General features: G+C 44.4%; 1 protein-coding gene across 2 annotated transcripts in view; it reads left to right on the forward strand.

Annotated features, from left to right (window-relative positions):
• ARHGAP39 (Rho GTPase activating protein 39) overlaps positions 1–26596 on the forward strand; it is an 855990-nt gene that overhangs the window by 517020 nt on the left and 312374 nt on the right. For both annotated transcript variants that reach the window (XM_085604662.1, XM_085604663.1), the window contains exon 4: positions 19063–19618. In XM_085604662.1, coding sequence (XP_085460788.1) covers positions 19063–19618 — 556 coding nt within the window. The remainder of the gene's footprint in view (positions 1–19062; positions 19619–26596) is intronic.

Genomic DNA, 26596 nt, shown 5'->3' on the forward strand with positions numbered 1-26596 from the left:
CAACATGTGTGTCAAGGGCCAGTGCACAACATGTGTGTCAAGGGCCGGTCCACAACAAGTGTGTCAAGGGCCGGTGCACAACATGTGTCGCAGGGCCGGCTCTAGGGCTGTGCGATCGGTGCCACCGCACCGGGCGCTGACTTGGGGTGGGAGCGCTTGTTTGCGAGTATATTTTCCTTTTAAAAGCTCCTGCTGCCCCGTTCCTTGCTTCCAGCAATTTTCAGGCATCAATAAAAACGTCAAGATCCCTCCAGTGATTAATGTTCCTGCTGGAGAGAGATCGTAGGTTGGTCTAGTGGAAGTTTTAACCCATCCTAAGATAGTGCACTGGGTTAATATACCTGTTGCATAGAATATATACCATGCAGATCACAAAGTACATATATTGTAAACAGGTCAGTGGGTTACTGCTTGTGTCCCAGGGATCCTTTGTTACTTGCAGTTTATAAGTTAAAATCCTATAGCATAGTGAGCGATTAACTGTTATCAAAGCGCTTTATGCAAACTACAAGATATGTATTGGCGCTACATGTCTTTTTCCCCAGTCTTTCATTATCCTAAACTGGAAACAAGCATTTGAAATGCAATAGGTCTGGCATTTGCAAAAGTTTGAGCTATTGGTATTGTAAATGACAAACCTTTTATCTATGTATTGGTTTTGAAAACAGATAAATACATGGCATTGTCATTTATAATGCCAATAGCTTAAAGTTTTGCATTGTAAATGACTATGCTTTTTATTTATGGTTTAAAAAGACATAATTAAAACGCATTGTCATTTATAATAGAAATAGTTCAAACTTTTGTAAATGCGAAACCTATTGCATTGTAAATGCTTGTTACCTTTTGTGTCTTGCTCTTCCTCAGTGCTTACAACTTGACCACAATTGGTAGGTTCCACCTAAAAAGACGCGACTTTCCCTTCCAGAGCTTTGTTAATCATCATCTAGTGTTCATCAAGAAACTTTCAGCTCAACAGATCTTTAAAGTCTCCTTGGAAGCATCCGCACAGTAACCCCCAGGGTATCCAAGTGCCGAGCCAATCCAAAGACATACCACTACCGCAACATGGAAAACCCCTGGAGAATGAAAACTAAAAGGAAAAAGCCAGGTTTTAAGATTTGTTACGAAAAACAGGCAGTGACTCTGTTTCGGAGATGTGCAGTGGTAAGGTATGTTTAAGTCTATCAAAAATGAGAACTGGTGGTGATTTCTAGTACAGATGCTTCAAGGCAGAGCTCTTGCAACAGGATCCTTGAATTCCAATGTCCTCTCTGCTATATTCACCTTAAAAAGACTCTAATTTCACTTGTGACAAAAACCAGATATTGTTCTGCTGCAGGAGACTCACCGGACTAAAACTGCATCTGACAAACCGAAGAGACTGAGTGGGGAAAGCCATCTCCTTCTCTGGTTATGACACCCTACATGACCATTCTATAGCCCTCCCCCTACACTACAAAGGGTGGTGTCACTATTGTTATTCATAAATAATTGGCGATCAGGCTATTGAAAGTGTGGTCTGGTCCATCTGGTGGATATGGGCTTGGGAAGCTTTCCTTACAAGACGCCACCTTCATTCGCATCTCTATGTAGGCCCCAATGGCAGTGCTTAATTTGTAAAATAATAAGTGCCAGGGCCCTCGTGAGGAGCCACTCCAGCTTGAACCACCCATTGCCACTGCCAACACTGTCAATGATACTACATACACAACTACTAGCCATCACACTGAGACAAGTGTGACAATTCAGACTATTCAAGGCCCCCCCAAATCTATTCGAATGTCTTGGGAAGAAGGTATTAGTTGTTTTATTGTCTAATTGATTAATACACAACTGTTGTTATGCTCATGTCTATATTACACAAACAGCCCCACCATGTTGCAGCTGTCATAAGTGCTGGTGTTGACAATTAAGTGCTGGTGCAGAGCACCGTAAACCACCGGCTTAAATTAAGCACTGCCCAATGTACCTAAACTCGACTTCCGCTCCAAACTGCAATACACTGTTTACTGAATTTGGTGCTTTCTAGATTGTAGGTGGAGTAGAATAGAACATCACCATATATACTGTGCTGGATCAGTCGGTGTGCCCAGACCTACGCAATGTATATGACCGAGGTCTTTTTCGTGACCTGAGTTCAGGCCATTTACTGCTAGACCCCTGTGGTCTTCCACATCCTACAGGCAGGAAATATGTGCTCCTTTCCTGCACATTTGGCACTGAAACCAGAACAGACTACTCCATGTTGAGGTTTGCATCATTTTTTAGACTGTGTGACTGCAAAATCACTGGACATATTTCACACATGCCCTTTCCCAATTACTCCTTGATGAACAAATGGCTGTACCCAAATCCAAGGCCTGCTGAATGAATGTGATGCAAAGTATTTTTCCAAAAGAAAAACAAAGATGCAAAATCATCTAAAAGCATACTTGGAACTTAGTGAACATTCAGTTGCCTCATTCCAATTTTTATGAGCAACAGGTAATTCCTGCATTACTCCGGCATCATTAAATCTTCGCCCAAGCCTAACAGAAAGCCAAGAGGGTTTTAACCCTATGGCTGATACAAAGGGAAAACAAATCAGGGACATCAGCCATATATGTTCCTACGGGTCGGTTGCTCTCGCACCTAATTAGACGTGGCAAAAGCCTTTGCCTCCTTTTTCTCTGAACTCTACTCCTCAGAGGTAAACAGTGCAGTCACTCACAAAGAAGACTTCACGGAAATCTGACTATACTGTGACTCACTGCAGACATTTGTGCTAATCTCCGATACGGAAATTGCGTATGGCTTCAGATCTATAATGACTGGAAAGGCTGTAGGAGAAGATGGCTTCTTTTTTTTATTTTTTTTCTTTTTTTTTTATTTTTATATATGAGATCACTGCTTTAAGGACGGTTCCACTATTGGGAAAAGTCTTCCTGAAAGGGGAAGCCTCCACTATGATTTCAACCAGGCCTACATTTCCTTGATTCTTTAACCGGGGAGCAATCCGCCTTTCTTTTCAAATCATAGCCCATTTCTTTATTTAATTGCAACATTAATATACAGGCCAAAATTCTAGCCCTGAGGCTGAGACAGGTCATCCGATTGCTTATCTATAGACAGCAAGTGGGCTTTGTACCTGGACAGTAATCCAATAATATATGCTTAATCTGCTTCCATTGTGATGGTAGGCCAGACATGAAGAAGGCAAAAAGTTGGCTGTCACCCTTGCTGCCCAACAGGCGTTTGATCAAGTAGAATAGGGTACGTAGTGTATGTATGATGGCTCAAATCTTTGCGCACTAAAATAAAATGTATTAAATGAAGTTCATTATTTGAAACTTACCTGCAGGTGACAATAGATTCCCTGAGGTACTAAAAGAATAGAGTTTTGAAGGTGTAAGAGGCAAATGTTCATTGTTTTGACAAATGTAAATGATGGCATATTTTTATCGATGTTTCTTAAGTGGTGGGCAAACTGACCAACCATATTAAAATGCTTAGTCGTAACAGCCCCATGGTGACGTCTGCACCTCAATGTTCTTAGGGAATTCGTAAATCTTCCACCTACCTACCAGGGACATAACAAAAGCCCCCCGCATCACCCGCGGTGTGGCCTCTGAGCTGCAGCGGGGCCCCCTCAGCACAGTACTTAGGCCCGAGCACTCCGTATCAAATCCAGAGCGGGGGCCCCATCCGTTTACATTGCAGGGGGGCCTCTTAAACTTTTGTTACGCCACTGCTACCTACCCCATTCCAGACAGTGTTAAAACGCCACTTATGAAATAGGTATTAAGGCATGATACGCTGATCTCCAGGAGTAAGGCAGGCTGCAAGTCCATGCATCGTAACCACTATACGGCCAGAACACCCAAACAAGTAAACTGATATATTAATGTCTCTTCTAAAGCCGATCATTAATCAATTACCTCCTTGTAGATGGATAATTTATATCAAATGTTCTAGTGGTGAACATGCCACACTACATGTATCTCCCGGTTCTCTTGAATTGAAAAATGAAGTTTGACAAATAAACTCTTCCATTGGGGGTCAAGTGAAAGAAAATAAATTGGCAACATAAATACACTTGAAAGAGACTATTAACAATTCATCTTAGAACTTTGAGTGAAACCATGAACTTGAAAACCACAAAGTGCACAGGACTCTTATAAAACCTTCCACCAGGGCTTATTAATTGAAATTCGTGGTGGAAATGCAATGCACTGAACACAGAACTGGATGGATTAAATGTAGAAATAGTTTCCCTGAAGTGAGGGTTCTCTGTCGGAGCAGGCACTGGACTGGAGCAAGATCGCAACTAGATTGAGATCTTGAGGTGGAAGTAACGTGGCTGTGTACCGCGATTACTGAACTCACACGGGATAAAAACACGCTTGGCGAGATGATCCGGCAGAGACCAGGCCAGCCAGGTAGACCAAGCAGAAGAAAGTGTAATACTTTGTCTATAAAATGATGCATCTTGCGCATGAGTAAAGATGCACAGGGTTCGTTGTGCTGTACTCTGGTTCAGTAATTTACAGTAGAGCTGTTGATACCTTTATTGGACCTTTTGAGCGTTCGGTGGCCGGCTCTTGCTTTATTTACAGGAATTTAAAGCAATATAGTTCCATATATTAGGCTTGAGACTTCCCTCCTGCTCCCCAGATTCAGCTAGAGATTCATCTCTTCATAGAGCCCCTCCCCTGCCATGGTTAGGAAGGCGCCAACTTCCGCACTCAGTGGACTATGATGACAATCGCAATTGTACACAAGCCTGAATTACCCCCTAAATGCTCTGCCCATAAGGGCTCCGTTGCGCTCAAGCTAGGCCTGAAACATCCCATGCCTGTGCAGCCACATTAATACCAAGCAGGCAGTCCATGAGTGACTCTCATACCCGTGGATAATCAGTCAGAGGCAGCCTTTGGAGAGCCAATCACCAACCAGGAGCTGGTGAGAGAGGTTTAATAACTCAAGGTTAGATGGCCTGAGAGCTTACTTACATCAACACAGACCTCAGTGCTAGCCGCCTTACCTGCACGGCCTCATGAAGCCCTTCACAGCCATCAGCCTCCCATCTTACCCCAGCTCTCCATTGTAGTGTGTGAGTAGAGGATGGGTTGCTGATGAAAGGAAGGGGCACTGCCTGGAAGGCTCCTGTGATTTATATACAGAGCAGCCCCCCCTTTCTCCAGCCCCACATTCTAAAGTATGAACAAACCAAGTGCATTCTATGCTAAGAGCAACCCTTCCTCCCTTCAGCACAGCAGCCTAACGTGTAAATAAAACACGCGTGCATTCCACGCAAACAGCAACTCCTAATTTCTTCAGCGCCACATCATAACTTGTAAATTGAATATATGTGCATTCCACGCTAACAGCAGACCTTCCTTTCTTCGGCACCGCAGCCTGACGTGTAAATAAAACACGTGTGCAATCTACGCAAACAGCAACCCTTCCTTTCTTCAGTGCCACGTGCTAACGCATAAATGTAATACGTGTTCAGTCTACTCAAACAGCAACCCTTCCTTTCTTCGGCACCGCAGTCTAATGAGTTAATATAACACGTGCATTCGACACAAGGAGCAACCCTTCCTTTCTCTTCACACTACATCCTAACGTGTAAATAAAGCACACGTGCATTCTACACAAACAGCAGCCCTTCCCTCCTTCAGTGCCACATGCTGACGCATACATTGAATGCGTGTGCATTCTAGGCTAACAGCAGCCCTTCCTTTCTTTGACACCGCTGTCTAATGTGTAAATAAAACACGTGCATACTATTGACTTGTACATTCTACGCAAGCAACAACGCCTCCTTTCTAAAGCTCCACTTCCTGAACACATCTTCGTTCAGTGCATTGACCCTTCCTTCCTTCAGTTCAGAACCGCGCCTTAATACATGAGCAGCGCGTGTGGGTATCCGTGCCAAATATCTGCACTTCCTTTCTTCAGCACCGTATCATAAAGTGTAAACAAACGACACTTCCGTTCTATGCAGACTGTGACGCGTCGTTTCTTCTGCGTCACACCCTACAGTTAAAAACAAGACTCATCTGCATTCTATGCAGTTATCTGCGAGAATGTATCTAAGAAACACAGCATGAGAAAGACCCTCCCCTCCCGAGGTGGGAAAGTGTCCTCACCTGCCCCCTCCTCTGTGTTGAGAATAATGGAACGCTTCAGTTATTTCACGTTGTGGTGACATTCGCTGTACGTTTAATCTTCACATCCAAGAATTGATTTTTGGGGCTTATACTTGGGCACAGCATGAAGGTTCCACCTAAAAATATTGATCCACCGATCAATGGTTGTTCCCTTGATTGCACGCTGGTCCGGTGGGAGAGCGTTGGCTTGTGCACCGCATGTTATAGAAGGGGATCGTGAACCAATCAAACTGCTATAAAATAGTTTTGGGAGGTGATAGTGCAAAACGGCTCTGCAGTTGAACTCCAAATTTAGCTTGCAAGAGTTCAATCCAACACCTGATTCTTTTATTTATATGATTGTTTATGGTAAATATGAGACCAGCTTTGTTAGAGAAATTCTTAAAATGACAGCAAACATTGTTTAGATATACTGTCTGGGAAATATTTAGTTGGAATATGATTGGTGAATGTGCCTTATAATTTGGAAACAGGCCGACTTGGTGCATCCTCCATACCTCTGGAGATTCGCCTTACGGAGCACCTCCTTGCGTTTCATAGACGCTTGAAGACCTGGCTTTTTCCCCCTTTAGTGACATTGAGGCTGCAGAGTTGGTGTTTAGTCCAGCGTCGGGATGTCCTCTTGGGGATGGTGGTTGCGCTTTATAAATACTTAAAAGAAATAAATAAATACATATTAAGACTTGAGTCTAGATCTGTGCAAAACGATGTAGAAAAAGGCAGATGGAGAGACATAAACCGGACAAAGTTGTCTATGCAGAGGTCAATTGCATAAAGCGCATACGCAGTGGTCATGTCCTGTGTGCCACACATATAGGGCATATACCCAAAGGCCACAGGTCTTACCCAGCACACAGGACATGAAGCTCCAATACATAGCACATGATTTCAGGCTTTGTCTGCCATGTATGGTAAACTGGCCATACTAGGCCTGGCTATAGTCTGTTTATAGTATGGAAATGAATATTCTCACTGATGATGTGATGATGTAGTTTGTGATGTGATGGCTTGTACAAAGTTGTGGAAGTTAATTTCGACACATTTTGCTAAATCTATGTAGTTACAAAACTTTCCAATGAACTCTTTTTTTGCGTTGTATGAAAATGAGCATGAAGGCAAACCACATGTTCAAAAGTTATTCAAGATACAAGCAAAGGGACTGGTTCCCTGATAAAAATGTCGCTCACAAGATATTTTATACTTAAATCAGTTTCTTGCTGAAAAAATGTGCAAGCATTGTGCAAACATTTGCAGCTGTGAGATTTGCCGAGCTTTGCAAATTTCACCCAATGCAAAATCAGCAAACTTTGAGAATTTCGCAGGGTAAAGCAAGGTTCTGTGTAGTCCAAGTGAGGCAATCAATGATGTAGTGTATGGGATCATTGATGGTGCATTTGGGGAGAGACAGCTGTGTTAGTAAGCATGACCAGGTAGCTTCATAAATAATAGATCATTTGCGTTCCCTAAGACGAGACACTTTCTCTGACTAAAGATTGGACCAGTCACCCCAGTATTAAAAACCCAACTTTGATCCTGATCTGCTCTCCGAGGTTTGCATAGTTTTCAATCTACCCTGACTAGGAAACTCTGTGAGGAAATGAAACTCTAATCAACTGAAGAACTTAATGGCTAAGGATCATTTTGAAACTGTCACTAAAGATTCTGGGTGATGTGAGTCACATTTTGGAGTTCAGGGGTCCTGTCCTGAGTTGGTTTTCCTCACCATCGGGCAGCAAGAGGTGTGAAGGTAGCGGGGTACATCTATGGAGCATCCAAAATTTTGTAGATGTCCCAGGTAGCACCTGTTGTATTTTACTTGATTCTAGAGCCCCTGAATCTGATCCTTGAGAATGCAGGTGTGTCCTTCCACCGATATCCCATCCCTATCGCTTCCACTGCTTGATAGATAAATGATGACACGTGTCTCCACTTTCTTCTTAACCCCTCGGCAGCCTCGCCGCCAGACTGATGTACATCAGGAGTCATAGTTGTGCTTTAGAGACAGGGTTGTAAATTGTTTTTCCTCTTACCTAAACATTATAAATCTCCTTGTTTGGATGGAGAATACCTCTGTGGACCCTCACTTTTATCACCTCTCGTGTCCTTCAAAGATCTACGCTCGCTCCAGCTCTGTTCAGCATGTATGTGGAGCCTCTGGGAAGCTTGCTGAAGGACTTCCATGTCAGTGGTGTCTAACACAAGGATGACGCACACGTGCATTTTTTAAATGTCCTCCATTGAAGGTATTAGACATTGAAAACCTCTTAGTTAAAACCCACAGGCTGCTTACCAACCATTATCTCTGCGAGAATTTATTTATATATCGGGGATTCACAAAAAGTGGGAAGAGCCTTACTTTGTTCTCAAATTTAAACCATTTCTAAAACCAAATGACTTTTGATGAGTTGTGCAAAGGTTACTAAGTGCTTATAGTGACTGTGGGAATGCAACACTAACCACCTCCCTGCAGCCCCTCCTCCCCCCGGCCCTCATACAGCAGCCTTGCACTATTCTGCCAGGTTTCTTTCACGAAAGAGTAGGTTTGATCATAACAATTATTTATAAAAATAACTCTACTGGTTTTCCCTTGAAGTAAGAGTCAAGTTTAAGATAGCTTGTGTCAACCTCTGCTCTTTCTTGCCTGCAAAAAAGGTGCAGAGGAATAAGAACTCTGAAAAGAACTTTCAGCTAGAAACAAAGTTCAGTTCCACATGGTCACTTCACAAACGTTCTAGTGTGCAGTCTAATCATTGTGCAACCGTTTACCTGAAGGTCCCAGGCTCCAAGAGGGCCTTGTACAATTCAGGAAAAAAACTGGAAACACCTCTTTAACCTATAGCTAACTGCTCCTTTTTTCTCTCTTCCCTCCTAAATCCACTAACTCTTCTTCATCTTCCCTGTTGCTCCCTTGTGAGGGTGCCACTCCTCGCTATCACCTGAGTAGAGCAACTTACTACCTCAGATCTGGGTTGCCAGAGCTCGATTTAAGTCACGGCTGAACCCCAATCCTGCCTGTCTCAGCTACTAACAGGACAGCACCCACAGTGGACTAAAGGTTGGTTCTATAGATGGATCCAATCCTTGCCCTACATTGGTGACAAAACATGATTTCCACTTGTTGTGTCTTTGCTGGTGTACATGGCACCATTTTGCCATATAGAGGAAGGTCGTTAACATTCTTAAGACGCTCCTCATTCGCACAGCCAATCACACACTGACCTAATTTATAACAAAAGCCATGCCCTGCCTTGGCAAGATGAGGGCAATCTCCTATTGTAAGTGGTAAATGCCAGTGATTCCTTGTTCAGTAGGCCATGTTTAGCACTGCCACCCAATGAATCCCATTGTGCATGCATCCATGGCACACTGGCCCAATTAAAAGAGAAGCACACTTTGATCTGGCCTCATCTGATGTCAGCCATTCACTTTGTACAGGAAACTTTGACACACACCCATTTACACGCTTCTTCATTAACCCTTTATTGATGCCAAGGAGATGATGGACGGAGCGCAGAAACTTTTCAGACCCCCCCCCTCCCCCCCCCCAGCCACAGATCCGGGATGAATCCATCATCGTTCTTTAGCTCACTTCTCCACCTCAGTTCAGACCCAGGTATATGCACATCAGTTTTGACCCTGTACCTCATGGGAACAGTCCAGCCCGAACTGCCAAGTCAGGTCTTCCCTGAACCGGAAACAAGCATCCTGGGACTGGTTTCGGGGTAACACCCCTCATCAGCCAGGCTAGCTTGAATCCAGTGGCAAAGTGAGCAAGGCACCCTCGTCTGGGCATACCCTGCCAACTTAGGGCGAACAAAGCAAACATAAGGATGTAAGACACTCTTGTTATGTTCTGTTACGTTAATTTAACTTATAATGCACACAGATCATCCTGCGAGGGGTATCTCGGCGCAACTGTGACCTCAGGCAACGAAGGCAGCACTAGAAACAGCTGAGTCTTAAGAAGCTTTTTAAATTTAAGGTGATCTGTGCAATTATGTAAATGAATGGGTAGTTTGTTCTAGTACCAGGGGGCGCAAGTAGGAGAAAGATGTACCACCTGAGTGTGATTTCCTGATTCAGGGAAGAGTAAGAAAGGATTTGTCCATGGATCAGAACAGTCTGCCAGGCTGGTATATGGTGTAAGCTTCTCGGCCAGGTCACTAGGTCCAATGCCATACAGTGATTTATGCGCTATGCAGAAGATCTTGAAAATTATTCCTTTACACACCTGGAGCCAATGGAACGAGCATAAATGGGGAGTAGAGGCTGCCCTGGAAGGGGGATTTTGGATGAGGCGGGCCGCTGTATTTTGGACCACTTGAAGTTTGGTAAGTAGAGACTCGTTTGTGGCAGCTAGTAGGCGTTGCAATAGTCCAGGCGGCTAATCACCAACACTTAGACCAAAGTTTTGCGCACCAAGAGTGGAAGTAAAGGAAAGACTCTGTGCAAGAGACCCAGCATCATATGAAAGCAGGTGCAAGTGGTAGCCACTACCTGATCTTCTATGGTAAGCGTCTGATCTATGTGAACGCCTAGGTTTTTTACTGTAGCCTTAGGGGTGAGTGCTGTGCCTAATTCCGCTGGGGGTCAGAACCGTTGGGCTCTGCCAAAGAGCATGATCTCCGTTTTGATTCCCTTGTGATCATAGCCGTCCGCACACTCTTCTGTTAAGTCTTTATTGAAGCCAGTTATTCGGTGTGTGATACTTACATTCACGGCCATTGCCACACACCTCTCTCAACTCTTTGACGGCCCTGCTCAGTTTCCCAGGTCCATGCGTGACTAGCTGCTCCAGTCTGGGGTTTCTTAGAATTCTGAGACTTGTAGTTTTGCTTATTCCATTATAAAACCAGAACTACAAGAACCTTGGAGGAGCTCAACTCTCAAGGACCTGGGAAACCTGGCAGCTATGTATTGGGGCAAATCTTTCTATAAGGGATCCTTACACTCAGTGCTGTCTGCACGCTCCTCTGCTACTACTCAAGCACGGCCGTAGAATTATGTGGTCAGGGGAGGACCAAATAGCAGCAGCGTTAAAAAAATTATGCAGCGAGAAAAGGCAAATTATGCAGAGTAATGCGGCATGTTTTGTGATGGTATTACCACCATTTTTTGTCATGTTTACACTAGTGACGGCTGGTGACCTTTTAAAGTGGTGAGCACAAATTCATACACCTAAGTGAATAGGGTTGGAGGTACCAAGAGACGCTTTTTTTCTGTATCCCGACCTCTGACAGGGCTTGAGGGCGCATGATTGACAAGCCCTGAATCTCACTTATCGGATATGCGGCACTGCTTGAGGCAAGTGCAGCATGTCCGATATGTATTGCATCTGCGTAAGTACGAGCTGTGAGAGCCCCCGCCGGACACATGCGCAGTTCAGCCCAGGGGAGCCCTCTTCTATTCAAGGTGATATTGCAGCTTTTATATGAAAACAAACGATCTGTGAGATTGTTCGTTTTCATGTCCAAGCTGTACATGCTAAACAATGAATGACAGAGGGAGGTGGTGGGTTGATGCCCTGTGGGCGAGCTGCTACTGGTTTACACATGTTAGCAGTATCTGGGCAAAGATTTCACCTCATTAGTACTAGTCTGAGACAAAAACAGCAATAACAGAAAGAGGAACAGTCAACCTTTGCAAATGGGTCTTTCACTGCTTATTGACACTTAGCACATTTTTAGTAACTTTTGATCCGCAGATTATGCAGCAAATGATGGGTTATGTGGCAACTGCAATAAATCCACAATTATGTGGAAACCTCCATGACTACAAAATCATATGATTCCAGTGACCCTGCCCTTAATTGATTCCTTTTACTCTGTAAAGGAGCCTCAAACCTCCTGCCATATAGACACTCCTAGGTTAAGCCTCTGTTGAGGCGTTTAACCCCCGTTTCGTGTAGGTACATATGCAGATGGTGGGGGGGGGGGGGTGTAGATTGTCAAAGGAGAGCACCAGCACTGTTATGGACCAAATGCTTCTATTTTAATCAGAGTGGCATTGATCGATTGTAGGTGTGTGACATCTCGTGGCCCGCCCCCTCTGAAGCCGCCTCATCGGCTCTCCTGTGATAATGGCAGTGCAGGAGATAATTACATTTTACTGGCTCTTTGGGTTTTCTCTTAATAATAATAATTGACAGGGCAGATTATGCACAATGTGCGCTTCAACATCCCAAACAGCGTAGCCCCATGTTTGTGTTTCCCTTTCCTGCGTTGGAATATATTAAACGATTAGGCCGCAAGTGTCGCGTGCCTGTGTTCGGTAGTATTTCTTATGCTCTGATCTCGTGGGCTTCTCTGCTAAAGCGGAGCTTTTGCCTTTCATAAAATGCAAACTGTAGTAAAAGGGCCACTCTCCTTTTTGGTCTCCCCTAGCGACGCAGCGCATGCGCTGCTCGCCTTGGCGAGAACTATTGTTGTAGACTTCGTTTCCGAAGGGGGACAGGATATGTGCATGCGTAGAAAGGACAGCAGTCGTGCACACGTATGGTGCGTCAGCAGAACATGGAGGACAGAACATGTGCACGCGTACGGCTCACGGCACGTTAACGCGCCTTCTTCTTGCTTGCTCCCACGCGTACTGCGGCGTTAGCATAATTTACAGGACAGCAGATGTGCATGCGTGTTGTAATACGTCTTCTAATATGTCCTGCTTGCTCACTTGCTATCTCAGTGCCGCTCCTTTTACTCGCTCCTTTCCTCCCTTTTTTTAAGGCACGTTCTGCTTTAATTACATTGCGCGCTCCTTCTTTTCCTTATACCATCAGGCCCCTACGTAGTTTTTTTTAAATATACACAGTCCCATTTCCACACAGTAATGCCTACTATCACCAAACTCGTACAGCGGCGTTACTATAACTCAGTGGACAGGAGATGTGCACGCGTCTTGTACTATGTCATGCTAGCACTCGCTATCTCCCTTCTGCTCCTTTTACTAGCTATACACTTGTCCTGTAATACTTACTTTACTATTTTGCAGTTAATTTAGCCCCTATTCACACACACACTAGCTGCCTGCCACCCCAATGCATTATATATAGCTATACACTTCACAGTAATATTATATTTACTATTTCGCATGCTGATACCCCATAACCACCATCTCCTACTGTTTTTATTTTACTGTTCACCATTCAAATTTTGCCAATATTCCCAAATCCCCTTGTATTTTCATACTATTGCACCTCCTGTTTTTATAATTTACCCCTGATGCATTTTTATATATCCATAAACATACCCTTTGAAACTTTTTTTTGTTCCCATATCATTTTATTGCAATGCCACACAAGAGCGCTTTCCCAAAACACACGTTCTGCTCACTTGCTCCCTCCCTCCCTTTTTTTAACACCCCTTCTACTTTAATTCCCATACTGCTACTAATTGCTTTTTGCCCGCGCACGCTCCTAACTCACTGTCTCCATCAAGCCCCTCTTCTTATTCTTTATTATACACCCTCACATTTGCATTATTACATACCCACACACATACCCTTTAATACATTTTTCCTCTTGCATACGCGCATTTTTCCCTTTTCAATATAACATCCTGACTTACTCTTACACACTCACACACATCCCCTTTCACACTTTTTTTTATTCTTGCTTATATAGTTATAACCCCATTAGCACATAATAGCGCTTTACTATACTACAACTAATCTTGCTCGCTCCCTTCCTCCCTGTCTCTAAGGCCCTGCCTGCTTTGTCTACATCACACTACTATTTGCTTTCCGTCTAGCGCGCTCCTTTCTCCCTGTGTCCTACAAGTGTCTTCTCTTTTTTTAAATTCAATACTGGATCATTTGCATTATAAAATACCCACCCAACTGCCCTTTCGTTTTTTCCCCTCTTCCATACACTTATTTTTACTTTTATAACATGCAATACCGTAATGTTGCATTGATATTTTCTACGCCCAAAACTCAAACTTTTACTAATGCAAGACCTATTGCATTGCAAATGCTTGTTTATTTTAGGGGTGGCATAGAGCCCACCTTAGCTGTCTAGCCGCCCTATTTCAATATTGACTATTGATACATCATACTCTAAGCAATACTACGTACAGAAAGGGGCTGTGGGTCAGCCTCCTTCAGCCATATCTGTCACTCATGTTGCAACAGGGATAAGCGGCACCCTAGTGGCGGGACCTTCTGTCTGAGGTTTAACGGCAATAAATCAGCAATACATCAATGACCGTGAAGCACATTAGGCCCCCTAAGGATGACAGAGTAGTAGATCTGCAAACCATGAAGGTTGATTGGCAGATTAGCAAGTTACAAAATCAACTCATTCAAGTTAGTCATAAATCAATAATTATCATATTAGAGCAATGATTCAAGGTGATTCAAAATAGCAAATGCAAAGACAAACTGTTTAAAGTTGCCCTAAGCAAATCAAGCAAATTCAGTTTCCCATGAAGTGAAGTTCCCTATGATGCTTGCTGACGAGCTGAGAGAATGGGGGGAAGCAGAGCAAAAGGGGCCAGCAAATAAAGCCTCTTATATACAGAATAAAATAGAGTCAGGCGGGCAAGTGAAAATGGATTTGCTCAGGAGTAAAGTAAGGCATGTGATCACAGGAGAGTAGATACATGAGCCACACAGTCCGCATGGAAGTGGTTTAATCATTCGTCGATTGCTGGTACAAATATATGCATGTTACTGCAAATACCTGTAGCACCTACTTACTTTTGGAAATTGTCGAGCTAATATCATATATTCGGTAACGTATAGTATATATTTGCCATCGACAAATGATTAAATCACTCCCATGGGGACTGTGTGGCTCATTTATTGGGCTCGCAGGGCCCTTCAGCCAGTTTGTCCCTGCTCAAGGTTGATAAAGCTTTTCAAATGATTCCTCGAGGAACCTTTTTTTTATATTTATGGCCTGTACACATAATGAACATAGACACAATTTAAATGTTTTTGGTTGCTTCTCACTTTTGCATGGAAGGTCCAAAACAGGAGGCTTTGCTCCTCATTGCAAAGTCAGTGATTTCTTGTAAAATCATTGTTTTGTATTGATTAAGATTTTTTTTAATAGTTTTAAACTGTAGTTAAACTATATGTTGGCTGACGATTTAGGGCATCCTATAGAAGATGGAGGCCAAGCCTTCCACTTGGGCGGCCGAGCCACAGACGCTGCCAGCCCACCACAGATAAGAAAAAACAGGCCGACATGGCTTCAGAGGGACTACTTTGACTAGGGTGCACCTCCAAAGGCAGAAGACCCCCAAGAGGTGTTTCCCAGCGGCAGAGCTGATGGTGGCTCCACCATGAGGAAAGCCACCGTCCCTGACCATTGATAGGGAAAGGGGTGCAGCAGGTGAGCAGTCATGATGTCCGATAGTGTTTCGATATCGTCTTAAAACTCTGGTTTCGGCTTACTAAACTGGTTACCATAGGCTTACATTGACCCGGTAACCTTTAGAAAGATGTGAACCCAAGTGACACCTAGTCAACCCTCCTTTGAATTTCTATTTGCTACCAATTAAAAACCTACCCAGGCTAAATAAGTAAGCTGAGAGTACATGAGCTTTATGAAGTTTTTTTATAATTATTACCTGGATACAATTACTCCAGGATGAGCCTGCCCCCTCAAACATTGTTTGGATTTAGTTTCTTGAGGCTGTATTGGCTTGATAGGTTTACCTTTAATAGCTAAATCTCCTGAAATTCCTATGATGAACTACAGAGATAAAGGTGGCAGTGTCCTGCCATACTTGTGTGAATTGTCCGTCGGGCCATGAAAATGAATGTCAACCCGTTGGTCATTGTGCCAAGAGATAAACCATACACTGGTATCTTGGCAGTAAGAGGAAATTAGAGGGGGAAAAAACCATCTGTGTGTTTCTGCATATCCCACACCCTCCATAACACTGAGTGCTCCGTTGCCTTTGAGCTATATGTAAGTACCAAAACATGCGTGCATTGGGTTCCTCTCCACTCTTCTCTGTCCTCGGACCCGGCACAGCCCAAGGCTCTGGCCCGGTACCTCTCCGGGACCCTCAGGAAGCCGGCCCCATGGACTGTGCTACTGTTGATCACTTGTGTATAGGAGGACGGAACTGCCAAGTTTTCAGATTGCTTATGTGTGACATTTCCATGGTTTCAGTGCACTAATGAGTGACATTCAACAGTCAAATGTGTGACACTTTCTCATGAATAAAACCAAGCGATTAGGTCCATGGAAAGAGATTAATATCAGAAATGACACACTTTTAAGTAATGAACAGCTCTAAATAGAATTTTAAAACACTGCAAACCCCCTGAAATGGAAGGTCACAAACCTCCCCCTCTCCTAAGATGACCATACTGCAGTGGAGCTGGACATTGCCGCACCGAGGCTCATTCATTGCAATTGAGACAGACCATAACCATCATTAAATGGGATCTGTGAGGTCTAGCAGGGTTGCATTTTAAGGGGAGAAGTGATCATATAGTTTTTCGTAAAAAGGTTTTTATTTTTGGCCTTAGGGAAACAGAATCTTTCTATTCCAAAAGAAAAACAGACTTCTGTTTTACATGAGGCTGTGCTCATCAGGTGCACACCTGCCTCTGAGGATGGGGCCTGTGGGGGTGCCTAGTCTGACAAGAGGAAGCATAAGGGTGCACCCTCCCTGCCGCTGGGGGCGGGGTTAAAAACACACCAGCAACGCGCAGAGAACACTCATCACTTCAGCATACATCATCAGAATACATCTCTGTAGAAGTATTCATAAAAATATATCTACATGTATTAGTTCTCAAAATACTGTATGTCACATAACATATGTAAATAAGTACTATAGTGAGACGGACTGCACACATACATTGCAAATAAACAGTGATCAAATAAAGCAAACAACATGAAAAAGTCACAGCTGGGCTAATTAACACATTCCCTATAGAAGTGTACGTGCATGATCACATCAAATTCATAGTACTATCTGGCACGTGAACATTAAGTGTTTTGGTTTATCTCATCTGCAGAACACTCTTACTTTGCTAATAAGGAAACGCCTGAACCAGATTTGTAAACAGTTCAAAAAAAGTTTTTGTAAAAAAAAAGCCTTATTTGATTTTGAAAGGACCCATATATTATAAATTGATGAGAAGCCAAAAGCTCTTGTTGGCAACTTAATTTTAAGTTTGGCTAGGAAGGTAATCATGCGCACTAAAAATCAAAACTCACCCCAAGTCGTTTTCATTAACATTTGTCTTTTGCAATGATTGCATCAGTTTGACTATAGATTGCATAATTTGTTTACATACCATTTCACTAGACCTTAAACCAAACAGATAAAAAAAGTATTTTTTCAAAATAGTTTTGGTAAAAGTATTACTGTTACATAATTTAGACCACAACATCTAAAAACTATCCAAGGCCCCTGCCATGGTATACGTGTCATATCGGCGATACTTATATCTCGCAGTTCATGCAGCGGAAACCTGTATTCAGTCAAATGTCCATCTACCGTCAGCTGTTTCTTCTTGAGCCAGTCACTTGCAGAACATAAGGGAATAGAAACTATTTAAAAAAACTCCCACTTAATCTATCGCGATGAAATCCACCACGACCACCTTTACTTTCTTCCACGTCATTGGACAGTATTACTTCTGTCCTGACAGTATTTTAAATCCAATCCTTCTGAAATAGTTTCTGTTCCCTTATTTTCTAAAGTAAACGTGTCAAAAAGCAATAGCCGATGGTAGATGGACAGGAGATCCTGCGGCTAAATATATTTATTGACTGGGGTGTTTCATTGCAGGTGCAGCCGGCATGGGCGCGGGGGGATCGCGCAGGAGGGGGATTGCACTTGGTGCAATAATAAAAATGAAAAAATAAACTTACCTTTCTGCCTGCCGGGTACAGCATCTCTGCTCCTGCTCTCCTCTTGCACATCGAGGAACAGGAAGCAGCGAACCCACTGACCAATCACAATGCTGCAATGCATCCAGGCTCCCCTGCGTTGATTGGTTTTGACCGTCCTGGTTCGACGCTCAACCAGGAAATAAGGGCCTGGGCATGTTGTCCATGCTGGCTGGAATTCAGCCTGCATGAAGAACGGGAAAAGTGCGCATGACTGGTTTGGGCGGCCCGAGAGGGCCGACCAAACAGTCATTGTGCACTTAGGATTGGGCAAACCACTCCTCCCCTGCCCTGCTCGCAGAGCAGAGCAGTGCCGCCCACCCTCCTGCCCGCAAAGCAGCAGGAAGCAGCATGAAATTATGATAACGCAAAGTTATCATTTTATGCTTCTGCTAAGCACTGCTTAAAAGCAGTGGGGCGACGCTCCTCCACCATAGCAGAGGAACCGCCACTGTTTAATTGCCTAGGGAAGACAGCGGCACAGCAAGCAGATGAGCAATGCACCGGTGCAGTGGCTTAACGAAACTTGAGGGGCCCCCTGCAAAGTACATGAGGCCCCACAACACTCCGGACCCAGTCAGGAGCTCTCAGGTCAGGGGCCTTCCGCCCATGCACAGTGCCGGAGGGGGTCCCCTGGAGCTCAAGGGCCCCCTTGCACTGCGTGGGCTGCGAAGGCTATTGTTACGTCACTGCGCCCAGGCAGCTTGTTGTTAATTCCTGCACTACTGTTTTATACCCGTACATTCACGGAGGAGCTGTAATGCGCGACTAATGTATTTTAGTGCGGTGATGCGAACACTAGCACTAAAATGCATTTGTCTAACCATTGAAATGTGGTACTTGGTAGGGGCCTGCTCTGAGAGTCCATGTGACACTGTTCCAGTTTTCTGTGTGCTGAGCTGTATTTAACATACACCCCTATGATAAACATTACACTAGAATACCTCTAGTCTATGCCGAAACAGTCAAATCCTGTAGTCCATACTGATTTTGTTTCAATGCTATATTTTATCCTAATTACTTGTTTTTCCTCCTCCTTTTCAGTCTGAAGACCTTGGGGCTTGTGCCCAGTTTGACGGCAGTCGTCACAACCGGATGCCTAGCTCCAGTTGCGTCTTCCCCACGTTCACGCTGCGGAAGCCCTCCTCGGAGACTGACATTGAGAACTGGGCTTCCAAGCACTTCAATAAACACACCCAGGGCCTCTTCCGCCGTAAGGTGTCCATCGCCAACATGTTGGCCTGGAGCAGCGAGTCCATCAAGAAACCCATGATCATGACTACCGACCGCAATGTGAAGAAGGAGGCCTGCGACATCTTCAAGCTGATCCAAATGTACATGGGTGATCGGCGAGCCAAGACCGACCAGCTCAACGTGGCACTGGAGATCGCGACTAAAGGATGGAGCATGCAAGGTCTGCGGGACGAGCTCTACATTCAACTCTGCCGGCAAACCACGGAGAACTTTCGCTACGACAGCCTGGCCCGAGGCTGGGAACTCATGGCCATTTGCCTAGCCTTCTTCCCACCTACTCCAAAATTCCACTCCTACCTGGAGGGGTATATCTACCGGCACATGGACCCCGTGAACGACACGAAAGGTAAGATCGAAGGCCGGCATCTCTGATAGATGGTGTACTGCTGTCAGTGAAGCCGCTCAGCCTTTTTATAACATGGCCAATGAGTACCACAGTAGTGAGATGGCTACTCCAGCGAGCAAATGGGTGCATCAATGAGAATTGAAGTTTAATTTGGAAAAATTGATAGTTTGGTTTCAGATAATCTGGACTAGTTCAAACAAAGCAACGATGTCTCCTCATGTCTTTAAAAAATGTATCCAGTCTGGTTCTGTTGTAAAGTGCTCTAATGTCCTGGGACTGGAAAAAAAATCTCTCATTAATGTATATGAAACCACCTGTGTTTCGGTGTCTTGACCTTAAACAAGGGGTGTAACATAGGGCCCTGCAGCCCCTGTGGTGCGGGGGGGGGGCAAGTCCTTCGGAGGGGGGGCAGTCCTTCAGTGGGCCCCCAAACAGCCCAAGGCTAATGAATATCTGTGAAATATGTGAGACTCGGTCTCCTCCTCATATTTTGCAAGGGAGGCCCATCATTTTGTGTTACGCCACTACTTTGAGGAGGGTTGCAACATTGGGTAATAGTCACCGATTCGGGGTTTATCTGTGGACTTTTGTCCTCCTTCTGTCTCTGTCCAGTAAGCACTGGCTTCTCCGTCTGGTGGACAAGATGCGATGAGTGGCTTTGAGCCCAGCGTAAGAAAAGTAAATTGTTAGCCGTATGTACGGTTTATGAAAAAAGACCTGGCAATCTTGTGAAGATAATGAAGTTATTAGTTTTATGTATAATTCTGTGGCTGGCTTTCAAGACATAAATGTGTTCCTCTTTTTAAAACCTGCACCCTCTTCTTAGATAAGGTTATTTTAATTGCATTTTACAGTGAGTGAAAAGTAAGAGCAGGTTTAGAAGAAATAGAAAGGAGATGAACTGACTTAATATTTGTTCTCAGATGTCAATCAAAACACTTCCCTGCATTAGATGGGGATAGATGTGCAGAATCCCCTGTTGTGCCCCTTGCATAATGACTGAAAGCATGGAAAATAATCATACCTAGTTCCTGGGAAGAGCCAGGGGGTAGACTGAAATTCTGTGTGTTCTTGTTTGTCTTGCAGATTGCATTAAGGCTGGGAGAGGTCTCAGAAATATTCAGATTCATATTTATTAATGGGGAATATATTGTCAACTGCTGTCTGTGGAGCAACAGCTATTGGTATAATTTCAAACTCATGTGGTTTCCTGTCCCTCAGTGGCTTGTAGTTTCCATTCAAAATAGCCAGGCTCCGCTCTCGGTTTTAGTTGCCTGTTTAGAATAGCCAGGCTCGTCTGCTTTTAGCTCCCATTCAAAATATCCAGACTCCTGTCTTGATATTTTTGCCCGTTCAGAATAGCCAGGCTCGTCTCTGGTTGGGTCTTGCCTGCGACAGCACATGTGCTGCATGCGCTCTCACTTTTGAGGGATATTATTTACACTTAAGGGCTTGGAGCCCGCTCATGCTTCACACTTGCTGACTTCATTGTTACTGTTCTTTGCTGCTTTCTAAAAGACCAGTGCATGCCAGATGTCACTTCCTTTTCTTTCTGTGGAGCATAGACCAAGCACAGATTGATTCATCTTCCTTTGTGTCCGTCTGCTGATCGCGCTGTGTTTCATGACACTTCCTCTGTTTCCAGTTCTGTGCTGCTTTCTGTTTTCAAACACATTTTTAGACCTTGCTCATCTACTCCTACATCTTTTGGCTTACTCGTACAACTAAAATAAAATAACATTTTAAGTGGGTTTGATTAACCTGTTATAATGTATAAATGACGCACTAACAACCATTTACATCTTCATGATGCTTGCTTCAACACACCTGTTGTTGTTGCTTTAAGCCATTCATCCCCTTTATGCCTCATAACTTTGCATTGATTTTAAGTTCAGTTCCTCGTTTGTTACTTACACCAACAACTGTACTACTCTACGCCTCTCTACCTAATGCTACCACACTGTACGCCACTCTACTGTATGACACTCTATGCCATTATGTTCTACTTCACTTCACTCTACATCACTCTATCCCACGCCACTCTGCCATGTCACTCTATTGCGTGCCACTCCATGCCACATCAGTCAATGCTACTCTGTCACTGTACACCAGTCTACTCGAGGCTACTCCACTCTTCACCAATCCACGCCACACAATGCCACTCCACTACACTCAACTCCACGCTACTCTACGCCATTCCACTTTATACCATTCCACTCTACATCACGCCACACCACACACTCCACTCTATAACACTCTACGCCACTCCACACTGTGCTACTCCACTCTTTGCCACTCCATGCCATTCTACTCTACTCCAAGCCACTCCACACCACTCTATACCACTCCGTGCCACTCTATACAACCCAACACAGTTCTCCTCTCCCCACCACTTCACTCCATTTTACGCCACTCTAATCTACATCACTCTATTCTATGCCACTCCATTCCGCTCTACACCACCCTAATTCACTCTACACCATTCTGCTGTACGCTACTTTACACCACTTTACTCGACTACATACCACATCACTCTCCACTCCATACCACTCCACTCTACACTCCATACCACTCCACTCTACACTCCATACCACTCCACTCTACACCATGCCACTCTACTCTAGGCCACTCCACTCCACTCTACTTCACTCTATGCCACTACACTGCACTCTGTGTCACTTTGCTCTACACCACTCAATTCTACTCCACTCTACGCCACTCTCCTCTACTTCACTCTCCTCTTCGCCATTCTACTCTGTGCCATGCCTCTAACTTGTAGTCATGCTGAACAGCAGCCACACTGCTGCACACATGGCTAAAAGACTTTGGCAAAGCCAATAGGTCTCGCATAGGCAGACCCTATTGGGCTTGTTTTCAATCCTTGTTCAAAATCGCCATTCTTGTATCTTTTGTGTTAACTGTAGGGCTGGAAGAGACTCCTGAAACTGGTGTATTTGTTTTGGTGGTTGCAGTTGGGACCTGCCAGGATCCTTTTTTTGGGGGACCGGCACTTATTTTTCCTCATCAGATTTTGCCGCAGAGCAAGAGAGGAAAAACAGAAAAGAGGAAATGGAGGAAGAGAAACAATTAAAATTAGTGTCGAAGAAAGCGAGGATGAAAAAGAACTTGAAAGTGTAAGATAAAGTGGCAGGAAGTGTCTGGTGTTGGATGAAAGAAGCTAGAGGTGGAACCAAGACTATGTAGCCTTGGTATTCAATACTTGTAACATTTGGTAGTGCCAACACTTGTGCTGGTAGCCAGGGCAGAAAGATGTGATCCCTCTTTGAGTCCAATATCCAGGTGGACAGACACATTTTGGGCAACTTGGAAGGATTTGGGAGGTCCAGCATATGTAAGGTTTTGGAATGATATACATTCAAGTTTACACCATCCCTGACTACCACTGCTCTCTGTTTCAGTAAAATAAATGGTCTCTAAGTTTTTTAAATAACTGGACGTGGGGTAAGTTGCAGTGGCGTAACGAAACTTGAGGGGGCCCCCCTGCAAGGTACGTGGAGGGGCCCCCTCCGGACACAATCAGGAGCTCTCCCAGGCCCGTAGCCAGAATGATATTTTTAGGGGGGCATGGCCCTCAGCTATGACGAAACATTAAGGCTGTGCACTATACGTATATTCTTTCCCAAGTATTTGTTGGGGAAATGTACAGTATGCAAGATTTGAAATTGCACACTGCTTTTGGGTGCTTTTTCAAACAACAGAAATTCTATCTTGGTTGGGTTGAGCTTCTGCTAGGTGCTGGGCATCCAGGTTTGCATGATATGCAGGCAGTGTTTGAGGCACTGTAAAACTGTGTATCATCGGTGTGTTGAAGGAAGCAGAGAGGTCCAGAAATATCAGGAGGCAGTGGTAACATCATCTGGGATTGGGAGGGTATTATTTACGACGTGTAAGGTAGTAGTCTCAAAGCTACAGCATGATCTGAAGCTAGACTAGTAGTCGTACATAGGTAAATGGCTTCATTTTCAAGTGCAAGGCATTCACAAAAGGTGACCATGCAATAGTAAATTAATTTAATTATGCACAGACCCTTGGCTGGTGTTAAAGTCTACTCCTCCTGTCCCTAAACTGCAAGAAGTGGGACTCAAACTTTCTGGCGGCTGTTTGCCTGGAGGACTGACAGACCGGGATCGCAGCCAGAGCTCTGTCATTGATGTAAAATCGCCAGTCGTGCTGGGATGTGAGGCAGTGTGCTCCCAACCCCCTTCTGTCGGTCTCGACTTTCTTGTTTGCCCCATTGAAGGAGATATGACTTCTAGAAACGTTTCTAAGTCTGAACGTAGAGGGCTACACCAGGTTCCATGCAAAACAGCATCCGATCAACCTTGAGGCCTTCCGAGGCATGGACTTCAAACTTCGCCCGCTCGCTTTCCCGCCTTCGTCGACAATCGCACCGTGATTCCGCTCATAAGCAACCCACCGTCATCAAACACCACTTCAGATCCAGCTTGCCCCGCCGATGACTCTTCAGAGACCACATTTTCCCCATAGGACTTTCTAAGTAAGAAGGTAAACCTTCCACTGGCAGGAACCTAGTCCCTGCATCTGACCCACTCTCCATCAAGGTCGTCGTTAACTTTTGATTTTGAACTGGTCTAACACGATCAGATGCCCACAATTGATGCTTATTCGTATCTCCGGTTCTACTCATTGGATTTGTATCGCTTTGGTATAGTCTTGTTTATTAAAATGTACTATATTTTCCTAAATTGGCTTGGGATTTTTGTTTTGTTGTGTTTTCACTTTATTACTGTTTGAGTACTGCATAAATACTATACACATTACCTTAAAGGTAAGACTGACTGTTGTGTAGCAAGCTACCAGAGAGTTAAGCATAGGTTTATTTAGTGACTCTAGTGCTTTATGCTGATAAGGCTTGTGATTATTATTTGAGGTGGGTTTTCACTCTCAAGCAATACTCCAAGTTCTTACAGCAAGCAAAACTGGGAAACCAAGGCTGCTGAGATTTTGCTAAATTCAATCATGGGTAGGTATTCAAGGCACTGTCTTAGCAATGTTGGTTTAGACTGCCTTGAATACCCACCTCTGTAAAATCCATTATGACAGATGTTAATTGCGAATGATGTCACCAGATCTAAAAGAATGTGGACACTGAGAGCCAGCATACACCTCTCCTCTCAGGTTACCCAGATTCAACAGCACTATCAGTCCCATTCTATAGTGTGGAAGAAAGTCTGCATATACATGATGGGGGAGGCCGTGCTGTGCTATGCGATACTGACTCGAGACCAAGATGCCCAATCTAAAGCTTATTTTGAAATGGGAAGGAGAGAAATAGTGTGGTAGCTGCAAAGGTGCATTGAATCAAGGGGTCACAATATTTTCCTTTCCTCTCCCACTTTGATTTATTTCCTCCCATCTTTGCCTGTTGTCCTGCCTCTTCCTTCACAGCATTGTGTTTGTTCTTCTCTCGCAACTTGTTCTCTGCAGTCCATCACTGTGGTCCTTCAGCCCAGTCAAGTCAGTTTCTCACCCAGATTACTTATGACACTGTGGTTGAGTGTATATTTCTCACCCAGATTGAGATTACTTATGACACTGTGGTTGAGTGTATATTTCTCACCCAGATTGAGATTACTTATGACACTGTGGTTGAGTGTATAGCTCAATGGTGTGAGGGCAAATAAATCACTGAAATATTTGCAACAGAATGAAAAGGAAGCAGCAAATAAGGTTTCTCTCATAGGGTGCAAGGGACAGAAGCAGCAGCATTTTAAACGTAACTCACATGCAGTGATTGTACTGCACAGATAGCAGCATTGCAGGCTTCTTGGCAACACAAACCAGAGAGAACACAGGCTAGAAGGTGAGATTTCATCACACAGAGAAGAGGTATACCTTAGGCAGCAGGACTAGAAGCTTCGCTCACACAAGCAGGAGAGGTAAAACACAAAAGTCCCTTTGCAAGTTTTCTTCAAACATAGAAACATTGGCAGATGCAGTGCAAGCTTTCATCAGATTAGGACAAAAAGGCACAGTATAGACAGCAACTATAACAAGCACTGGCAAAGCTAATAGGTCTTGCCTATCCAAAAGCTATTGGCTTTGGCAATGTGGTTTTGCCATGTTGTACGCCAGTGTGGCTGCTATCCAGCGTGGCTACAAGTAAGTGGCAGGGGTGTCCTAGAGTGAAGTGGGGGGAGTAGAGTCCCATACACTGGATTTGTTGGAGTAGAGTGGAGTAGGGGGAGTAGAGTGTCATAGAGTTGAGTAGAGGGGAGTAGAGTTCACTGGTTCAGTGGCAGAGAGTGTCGTAGAGTGCAGTGTCAGAGTGCACTACCGAAGAGTGGTGCAGAGTGGAGTGTGGTGTGGTGGAATAGGGTAGAGTGGACTGAGGTAGTGGGGTGGACTGGACTGGAGTAGATTTGGGTGGATTGAATTGGATTGGGATAGAGTGGGTTGGATTAAGTGGAGTGGGGTGGATTGGAGTGGGTGGACTGTTTTGACATGGGGTGGATTGGAGTGGATTAGATTGGATTACAGAGGGGTGGATTGGATTGAGGTGGATTGAATTGGGGAGAGGTGGAATAGATTGAAGTGGGGTAAATTGGATTTGGGTGGGATGGATTGGATTGGAGCGGGGTGGATTGGATTAGGGTATAGTGGTTGGGTTGGAGTGGGGTGGAATGTTTTGAATTTGGAGTGGGGTAGATTGTTTTGGATTGGAGTAGGGCACATTGGAGTGGGTCTGATTGGAGTGGGGCAGATTGTTTGGGTTGGAGTGGGGCTGATTGGGGTGGGGCAAATTGTTTTGTATTGGAGTGGGGCAGACTGTTTTGGATTTGAGAGGAGTGGATTGTTTTGGATTGGAGTGGGGCAGATTGTTTTGAATTGAAGAGGAGTGGATTGTTTTGTATTGGTTCGGGGGCAGATTGGAGTGGTGCAGATTGTTTTGGATTGGAGTGGGGCAGATTGGAGTGGGACAGAGTGTTTTGGATT

The sequence above is a fragment of the Triturus cristatus genome, chromosome 5_1, assembly GCF_964204655.1.
Source record: "Triturus cristatus chromosome 5_1, aTriCri1.1, whole genome shotgun sequence".
Taxonomy (NCBI): Eukaryota; Metazoa; Chordata; class Amphibia; order Caudata; family Salamandridae; genus Triturus; species Triturus cristatus.